A 9729-nucleotide genomic window follows, 5' to 3' on the forward strand; every position below is an offset into this window, starting at 1 on the left:
CGATGGGATTTGACAGTTTGCTCTTACTGTATGCTGCCCTTGTGCCGGTTTGAATCGGACTGGTCGTCGACGAGAACTCCATCAAGACCTTCTTGAGGCAGTGATCGAAGACCTCTCGAGCTCGCATTGAGCTGGAAAGCTCGGTTGACCGGGTTCAACGACTGGCTATTGATTCTTGCTTTGAGAACAGAGGCAGTAAGTGCTTGCTCGGCAACTCATCGTTGCTCTGATCCGGTTTCGGGTCATGGTATGAACGAGATCGAGAGGCGGAGTTATGACCGAAGCTATTTCTGGTGCTTCATGCCTGTACATGCCCAACACCACTCCACATTGCTCTGATCCGGCTCCGAGGATATATACGATCGCGGACGCGGAACATGGCGGAAGCTATTTCTGGTGCTTCATGCCTGTATGCCTGATACAGCTTCTATATCCAACCCTGATGGCCTCTTCTCTTTCTTTCCCTTTCTCTCTTCAACGGAGTCCGCACAACGAACACTGAAGCATAAAACTCTCCACCTGGTCTGAAAATCAACAAACCAGCGACGCACGCCCAACGACCAAACCAACCAAGCACAATGCACATCTTCCACGTCTCCGTCCTTCTCACCATGGCCGCCACCGCCCTCGGACAAGGCTCAGTCGAGCCAAAGTGCCAGGTACGCAGTCTCTCGCCCTTCTCTCTACCCCGTGCCTCGTCGTCTGCTGACGCCAAACCCTCCCACAGCCGAGCTGCTTCTACGGCGGCCCGGGCAATCCCAACAACTGCCAATCCTTCGACTGCAAGATATATGTCTGCAACGTATGTACCCACCCCACCGCTCAAGCAATCCGCGAGTCCCGTCTTTTTTTGGTAGATTTCTTTTTCGCTGACTTTTGTCTTTCTCTCGAACAGGACATGCTTCCGTGTGGCGGTCAATACAACATTTGTCGACCGGATCCCAATGGCAAGGCGCTGTGTCACGAGGTCCACGACTGATGAAAGTGGATGGGCTGGAAGGTTCACTGGCTGGGTCAGTTCGGACTCCCTCATGCCCTCTGCCCGAACCAGGCACACTTTGACTTGCAAGACATCGAGATTCTCTTGACGCTGGATGGGGTGTAATCAATTTCTTCATCTAGATGGCTCAGTGATCAGCTCTTCACCGCAATCGCTCGCTTAAATGCAAACTTGATCATTTCACCATATCGCCCAATCTGCCGAATCATGCCTGATTACTTCTCCTCTACCACTCCGCGCTCCTCGTCACTGCTTCCGCTTTCGGTCGCCATCTTGGCAGCGACGTCTCTCTTCTCCCGAGATAGACATCGGCCGGGGTGCCAGATATTCAAGACCAGCGTCGCAATCGCACAGGTGACGCTGTCCAGGCCGATGAAGAGATTTTGGTTGCGTAGAATCTCGTTGTCGTCAGACCAGCCGTTTGCCAGTTCAGCGAGTCTGCAAATCGTAAATCAGTACATCAGCCAGCAAGCACCACGAGATAAGCCATGAAGAGGAAGAACATACCGATACGCACACCTCACCAAGATGCAAACATAACTCAACGTCAACGCAGCCACAAACCACCGAAACCTCTTCTTCCTCCCCAACTCCGCACACGCCTCACTCAACTCGCCCTTCTTCGTCGCTCTCCGCACCGCCAACGCATAGTCCAGCGCGAAACCTCCGAAGATGACCATTGTGACGACTTGCACCGAAAGGCCCGTGATCATGATCTTGTCTCCGATTTCGAGAACTTTGAGGTTTGGGGAGGTGGAGGCTGTGGCGCCGCCGGCGGCTTGGAGGATGATGCTGAAGAGGTCGAAGAGGATGAAGAGGGTTGTGTATAAAGATGGGCGGAGGCGGGAGAGGGTGGGTGAGAGGATGAGGGTTATGTGCTGTTGCCTCAATCAGTTCGATCTCTTTTGCGGATGCAGTATAGATGGGACGTACCTTGAGAGTGTAGTATATTCCCGCCGCGAAGAACGCCGGAGCAAACGTCAACACCACCACGCTGAGATTGAATCCTACGTCCGAGAACGGATCGTAGTGAAGGAGAGTCTTCGCGACGTAGCCGAGTGCGGACGCGAGACAGCCGATGAACATGGCGATGCTAAAGAACCATTGTTTTGTGCGGACGCCTTGGTAGAGGTGCAGAGCGCCGGAGAGGGCGAAGATGATGAGGAATGTAAGCGACGCGGGCAGTGAAGCACGGTAGCCGTATATGGATTGGGAGGGAGAGCAGGTGTCGTTGGTGCAGCCGTCGTTGGGATCGAGACGGCGGAAGAGGTGGTGGACGGTGGACATGGTGAGGATTGGAGGTCGGATCGGAGTGGAGTTGTGGAGGTAAGCTGGAGATGGAGATGGAGGCGGAAGGTGTGCGGGAGGCCGTCTGCGGGAGTGTGTATCTTGCGGTGATGGAGAGTGGTGTAGAGATTGATAGCTGACGAAAGAGAAGTGGAACGAAACAGTCTTATACTCTTATACTCCCCTTACTTACAACGACGAGAATACGAATGCCTTGAACGTCAGTCATGATGACGGGCGGTCCTCCTGTATATCGTCCGAATGGAACAGACACTGCGATGTGAGGTCCCCTTTGCAGTGAATCCTTCGCAATGCGAACCCTAACGGAAAGTGACACGACCGCAGTCATCTTCACCGGGAGGCTGAGCGCGAGATCCACCACGCGACGGCTGCGTGGGAATCATGGTTCCGAGACGGTATTGCGAGAAGCAAGCCAATCAAGCGTGAGAGTGCTGTTTGGGACAGAAAAGAACAAAGGAAGGATTGGTTTCGGGATGCTGCGCGATCGCGAGAGGGAGTCGTCACGTCTCGCGATCCTTCGGAATAAGGTTTGCGCTCGCCATAAACGCTGCTTCAGGTTAGAGGCACGGCACGCTAGAGTGCCTCAGGCATGAACCGGGATCAACGAAGGGAGCTCTCGACGACTTCTCGTAATCGAGAGCCTGTTTCCAACCTGAGCTGGACTTCAGTTCTTGCGACACTGTTGGCGTCTAATCTTGCAGAGCTCTTGCAGAGCTTCGTCGTACGGCCGACCACAAAGTCCTCTCATGATGCGAGCCGGAGAGCACCATTCCCGCCTCGTTGCATTCTGAGCCTTTTGACAACGACGGGAAGATGAAGAGCAGGTAGGGAGGCCCACGAAATACTCGTTAATCGGGGCGGAAGCAGATCGGACAATCATCAACTCGCAGATCCCCATCATCACCCGTTGTTCGTCGTTCATGTTTGCTTTGTCCTTGCGTGAAGACGATCAGCACTAACAGCGAAATGTGGAAGTGTCAGCAAAGCCTCGAAAACATATTGGGAGTCGGGTCGCGAGCGGATATGAACATGCCAATGGAAAGCCAGGTTCCTTCCATCCTTCGAATGACTTACACCACCGCCGCACTGGATTATACCCCACCCGCCGGGATCGCCGCCGCAGTCGCCACACATTCCCTGGATCCTCTTGCAAAGGCAGTCCCAACGACTTCCGGTTATACCATTCTGTTCCGTAGCCTGACAAGCAAGATATCCGGGCCAAGGGTTGAAGTCACTGTGATTGCTGTCATCACAGGCTGATTTCGTGGCCTCGAGGTTAATCTTGTCCGGTTCTTTTCCGACCGCAGTGTTGGATATGCGACAATAGCAATGATCGTGATAGCGACCGCCGGCGAGGACGGTAGTGTGCATCAGCTGGAAGCCGAGCAGAGTGGCGAAGGCGTGGGGAGTGGCATGATTCTTCGCTTGAGGGGCTGTAAAACAGATCAATGGCGGCTGGGGTGGAGTGGGGCCCAGCTGGCTAACTTTCATGTGTTTTGAGCAGAAGGCGGCGAGAGAAGGTCGGTTCCATTGTCTGTTCCAGTGGGCTACGAGCGTGTTTGGTGTCTGTGACTAAGGGCTGGGAGCAGCGGGTTGTTAACCCGCTTCGCATCGTCCAAGACACAGAACAACAGAAGTTAGAACAAGAAGAAAATAGAGGAGCTGGAAGCTGCCTTAGGTAGGATGTTAGTTTGTTAAGTAGAACGGGTCTAGAGAGTAGACCTACCAAGCTCCTCTATCTTCTTCTTGTCTTTCTTCTGTTGCTCTGTGTTGTGGACAATGCGAAGCGGGACAACGACCCTCTGCTCCCAGCAAGGTGTTGTGGGAAGGACGGAGTCGTGTCGCTGCTCGCTGCTCGCTACACGAATTTCGGAACGGGCTTACTTCGGAACTGGATTCGGCCAGCAAGTGATGCCTCAGGCAGCAATGGCTGCGGGCACGACAAACAGAAGGAGCTCCGGTCGCCTCGACTGCTGCAAAAGCACATCGTTCGCGAATGTGATCGTAACGATGAGCACGCATGATGAAGGGGCCTCATCACAGGAGTGCTCTCCGACACCAACCAAGCTACTCCAGTCCGCGAGTCAGGCTATACCTCGTCGGCATATAGATCCCCCGCTGCGCCAGAACCCGGCTTAGCTCGGCAGCTCCTCGTCCAAGTGAAGTGCTGTCCAACCAGGAATGGCTCCGACCTCACCTGTCACCAACGACCAAGGTCTATCCAACACTGACGATCATCCCGCAGGAATGTCCCGACACATCAACGTTCCCTGGCTTGCTTTGCCGAGTGGCAGCTGTTGCCTCAAAGGGCACTTGCACGTTGGGGATCCACGTGGGACATTTGAGACGATTGCAGGCGTGGATACATATGTCGTGAAGCCGCCGGAGGGAAAAGCGAACGGACACGTGCTGTTCTACTTCGCGGATGTGTATGGGTTGTTTACGAATGCTCAGTTGGTCATGGATGAGTTTGCTGATGAGTCTCCCTCCCTTTCTTTGCGTGAAGGTGGGAAGGAGATGTGCTGACGAGGTGGATACATGCTGGATACTTGACGCTGGGACTGGACTATTTTCAGAACGTAAGCTGAGTGCTGGTTCCCCGACAAGACTGTTGCTCACAAGCTCGATAGGACCCGGTGTTCCTTCATCGAGATGGGCCAAAGACAGTAGGTGATGTCGAGCAGTAGACTTTCCAAGAACATTGTTGATTTGCTGAAACTGCTCAGTCCAAACCTGGCTTCGACTTCGAAGCCTGGAAGGAGAAGCACACCGCCTTCGCCGACGCCAAAGTCCCGGAATGGACCGCCGAAGCGAAGAAGCAATACGGTCAAGCAGCCACGAAGTACGCTTGCGTTGGGTAAGCATACTTACTGAAGTCTCGCAAACCGCAGACTGATGAAGCAGATACTGCTTCGGCGCCCCATACGTTTGCAACTCCCTCGCAGACGGCACATGTCAAGTCGGCGGCTTCGCACATCCCGCATTCCTCAAAGAACACCACTTCCGCAATCTGAAGGCGCCGCTTTTCCTCAGCTGTGCGGAGATTGACCACACCTTTGCGACGGAAAGCCGGAATCGGGCGATTGACAGGTTGAGGGAAGATGGCAGGGAATATCAATTGCAGTTGTTCTCGGGGGTGCAGCATGGGTTTGCGTTGAGGGCGAATTTGAATGTGCCTTATGAGCGTTAGTTTCTCTGGTAGTGTTGATGAGTGGTGGAGTGCTGACGACTTGCAGGTTGGGTGAAGGAGCAGTCGTTAAAGGGATTGACGGTGTATTTTGACTTTTGGCTTTCGCAGTAGAGAAGATGGAGCAGCAGCGAATATGGATGCTGAGTGGCAGAGAGTAGCAGAGTCGAATGCAGCAGCATTGGACCCGTTATTGCAGACGACTTCCTCCTTTAGGACTCGTATTTGCAAAGGGGAGCAACGGTAGAAATTGGCGTCGAATGGCAGAATTGAGAGCCTCACAGAGCGCAGCCTCATACTTGACCTTGCAAATTGTCCTCGGCGAGAAGTCGATCCGTCAAAAGTTAAGGTAAATGTCCAACCTCGTCTGTTGCAGATGCGGAGCTTTGCAGGGTGACGACGGTCTCGTTGCGATTTTGGTCCAAGTGCAAACCCTTTACCACAGCTAAAAGTCTGTCGATGACAGACAGGGCGGACGCGGAGCAGCTGGCATCCGGGATGTTGCATTAAGCAGCAGTACCAGATGCCATGGCTTAAGTTGATTCTTTCGCAGCTCTACCAAGACCTTTCGTCATGACCGTCATTTTGTACTATGTTCAAAGGCTGGACCGAGCCGACAGTGATGTTGAGGATGCTTAAAGAACAGCAGCAAGACTTAATTGGTTGAAGCAGACCATGACATCTTTGGCGGTAGTTCTGATGGTCGTTGTTGATGGTGCAGAGGTAGAAGTGGTAGTAGTGAAGTGCGAAGTGGAGATAATGTGTCAAGCTTGGCATTTTTCACCTGGCGTGTTCTCGAGGATATAGCAAACCTGACCCTAACGCGTTCGGAGCTGACCGCCGAGGAATTTTCGGCGTAGCTAGAATACCGGTACGGGTATATAAGAGACCGTCCCGGCACGTCCCGCTAATTTGTTAGCAAGCTTAGCGCTCGGTAATTAACCTTCCGAAGTTAACTACCGGAATTCCTTTCTACTTCCTTAACATCCCTATTAGTCTATAGCCCCCTCCCTACCTCCCCTACTTAGAACGAACCTATAACTTACTCCGAGCGGATTTAACTCTAGACTAAGAAATTTTTAGTAAAAAATCGATATTAATAGAACGCCCCTAGAACCCGCTCCGAGCGCATTTAAGAAATTAGAAAGAATACTAAAATACCTATAGAACGCGCCCTAAACCTACTCCGAGTAGATTCTACGATAGTACCTTCTAAGAAACTTATAGGAGACAAGAACTATAATTAGTATAGGAAGATAGCTATAAGAGGAGAGAGACTATTAGTAAGGCGCTCTAAGCGGATTTAACTTCTTATATATAACTTTTAGCTAACAAAATTTTAAAGGGAATTAATAAGTTTAAGATAGTTCCTCGCTATAGCGCTATAGTAAGTAGCTTACTCCTAATCCGCTCGGAATCCGCTCTAATAATCGATAGGAAATCTACCTTAGAGAAATAGTCTATAGATTTATAGATAAGAAAGGCGATATATATATCGTAGGTACATTCTTAATACGCTCTAAGCGGATTCTAACATTTTATAGTATAAGCCCTTTACTAGCTACGACGGATTACTATAGCATATTAAGAAGAAGAAGTATAGTATATAGTTCTTAGAAAGCGCTCTAAGCGGATTTAGTAGCTAATATATAATAGATAGATATAGTACTAAGGTTTCGAATAAGGTTAGAGGATAGGGTAAGGTAGAGGATTTGCTAAGAGCTAGGGGTATATTAAGCGCGCTCTAAGCGGATTTAGAGCGTATACTAACAAATTAGTAGAATTCTATAAGGACGTTATAGTAAAGCATTCCGAGTTAAAGGTAAGATTTCTAGTTAACTCGATCTACTCCGAGCGCGTTCTAACTATATATTAGGGAACAACTAGGGTATCGCTGCTCCGGGCCTAAATCGGGCCTATTCTAGGCCCGATATAAACCTAATGTAGACCCGAGGCTGCCCTAAGCGAGGCTTAGCGTATACATTCCCTTTTGTTCCCTTTCGCCTCCCTTCGTTATACTCGGTAGGTAATATAGACATTCGTATATAGACTACTTATACGTATTAGTTGCTACCTAGTTATACTACCCTTATACTATATTCTAGAAAGAGGAATTAGCTAAGGAGATATCTACTACTATAAAGGCTACTCCTAAGAAGGTATATTTACTCTATAAGACGAACTCTAAATCCGCTCCTAACGCGCTCTAGGCTACCCCCTATAAGAAAGCTCCTAAGCCTAAGAAGGTTAAGACCCTAAAGAAGGGTAATAGAACTTCCGGTAAGCTAACTCTAAAGCCGCTCGGAGCGGATTTAGTCGCTAATATATAATAGCTCGTATAAATCCTACTACTACGGCTAGCGGTACTACTACGGCTAGCGCTACTACTAGCGCTACTACTCCTAACGCGAACTTTATTATTTCGTAAGTATTTTTTTTTTTTTTTCGAGAGGGCGCTCTAAGCGGATTCCGGGCGCAATTCTACGCGGACCGGGTCTTCTTATTACTATTTTTTAATAATAATAGTACTTAAGGGCACTCTTAATCTACTCTAAGCGGTTTTAGTAATAGGTACTAATATTATAAACTAACTTTATAGAAGTAATTAGTTACCGCAAACTTCGCTCTTCTACTTAAGGCGTAATAGTAATATAGATATCGATAGCGGTAATTACGATACTACGAACGCCGCGAAGTAACTACTCGCTATATTAGCGGCCGAACGAGATATTTACGACGATTCTAACGACTTATCGTCGTAGAACGGCTTTAGTAGTCTAGTCCGTCCGGAACGCGATTAGAGTCCGCTTAGTACGCTTAGTATACCGAGTAGAGAGCGATCTCGAAGTACGTTCGTAACGCCTTTAAGGTCTCTAGAGCCTTTACCGCTAAAACCTATAATGTTCGACGTTCTAATCCGGAGTCCGTAAATAGAGTAGTTAGTAGATACCCTCTTTACTCCTTTTAAACGCGTTTATAACTTATTATATAGGTCTCGCCTATACTATACGCGTATAGGTTATAACGATATATAACTACTACCTTTACGCTCTCTTAGTCTAGTACCGCGTTATAAAAAAGGCGGTAGCCTTAACTTTAGGCTAATTACTATACGTCTTCGAAACGAGGGCTAGGTAGAGTAATATATACTATATCGCGTAAAGGGATATACTCGAGATCTATATATCGGATATAACTATCTTTAATATTTCGAAGGCGTTTAGGAAGGAGAGGGTCGATAGGATTAAACGCGCTCTAAACGACTTTATATTGCCCCTTGAACGCCTCTTAAATAGAATTATAACGCGCTCCTACTATAAAGAAAGTCTATATACTCGTATCTCCTTCTCGAGTTTAAGCCTCTCGCGGAGAATTCAAGTTTACTCCTCTAAAGCCTTATTATAACGCTCGATATTATCGATAGTAGGTTTAGAAGCCGATAGGATCGCCTTCTAAGTACCTTTTAAAGGTAACGGAATCGCGCTCGAAGTAGCCTACCGAGTCGTTAGGGTCGCTAGTAATCCTTCTCGAAGGTCCGGTATAGACCGTTATTTCTTTACTTTCGGCTAAGCTTCTTTAATAGCTACTTTAGGCTATAGCTCGTCCGCTACTATAGCCTCCGCTTAGTCGGCTACCTACTTCTTCGCTAAATACGTTATACGCTTCTTACGAGTAGACTCTAAATACGCTATAAGTCTATATATAATACGTTATAAGCGGACTAAGAATAGACTTACGAGCGCGGAGAATTAAACGAATCTCGCGGGTATAGTCGTTCCTTAAGCGCTATATAAACTAAATACTAGTCTAATCGATGTTCGCGATTATAGCGAGGAGCTTTCGATTAGTATCTCGACCTCTAAGAAGGGATTAGCTCGCGGTAACGCGTTAAGAGCGCGATCGAAATACTCTTTAATTACCGTTATAATCGGAAGCTTCCTTCCTCGCGCATTACTAAGGCTTCCGGTAGATTCGATAAGGTTCGTATAGTAACGAATCGCTTCCTATATTACTTTATCTATCCGAGAGTAGGCCGGAGCGAGCCTATAGCGGACTATACGGAAATTCTTCTATTTCGCCTAGGTAGCGATAGCGGGATTCGGATAGCTTATAGAGTAGTATAAGAAGTCGTTTAAAGCGCGATTTAAGCGCGCTTCTATACCTTTTAAAGCTTTAATCTCCTTATCCTATACTTCCTTCGAAGTAATTTCTCGTAGTACCTATATTCGCTAGT

The 9729-nt window shown here is 48.7% G+C and overlaps 2 protein-coding genes across 2 annotated transcripts; one reads left to right on the forward strand and one right to left on the reverse strand.

The window, feature by feature from the left end:
• Positions 1-1215: 1215 nt before the first annotated feature.
• On the reverse strand, positions 1216-2364 carry MYCGRDRAFT_109649 (uncharacterized protein; the record flags this gene model as incomplete). The annotated part of the gene is made up of 3 exons (XM_003852419.1): positions 1216-1438; positions 1508-1878; positions 1934-2364. The coding sequence occupies 3 exons, from the start codon at positions 2285-2287 to the stop codon at positions 1216-1218; spliced, it is 948 nt and encodes a 315-aa protein (XP_003852467.1).
• A 2191-nt stretch (positions 2365-4555) lies between these two features.
• On the forward strand, positions 4556-5609 carry MYCGRDRAFT_42681 (uncharacterized protein; the record flags this gene model as incomplete). Its single annotated transcript, XM_003852299.1, has 6 exons — positions 4556-4788; positions 4839-4887; positions 4939-4974; positions 5035-5165; positions 5213-5493; positions 5545-5609. 6 exons carry the CDS (start codon positions 4556-4558, stop codon positions 5607-5609), a joined length of 795 nt encoding a protein of 264 aa, XP_003852347.1.
• Between the last annotated feature and the right edge of the window lie 4120 nt (positions 5610-9729).

The sequence above is a fragment of the Zymoseptoria tritici genome, chromosome 5, assembly GCF_000219625.1.
Source record: "Zymoseptoria tritici IPO323 chromosome 5, whole genome shotgun sequence".
In the NCBI taxonomy this organism is placed as follows: domain Eukaryota; kingdom Fungi; phylum Ascomycota; class Dothideomycetes; order Mycosphaerellales; family Mycosphaerellaceae; genus Zymoseptoria; species Zymoseptoria tritici.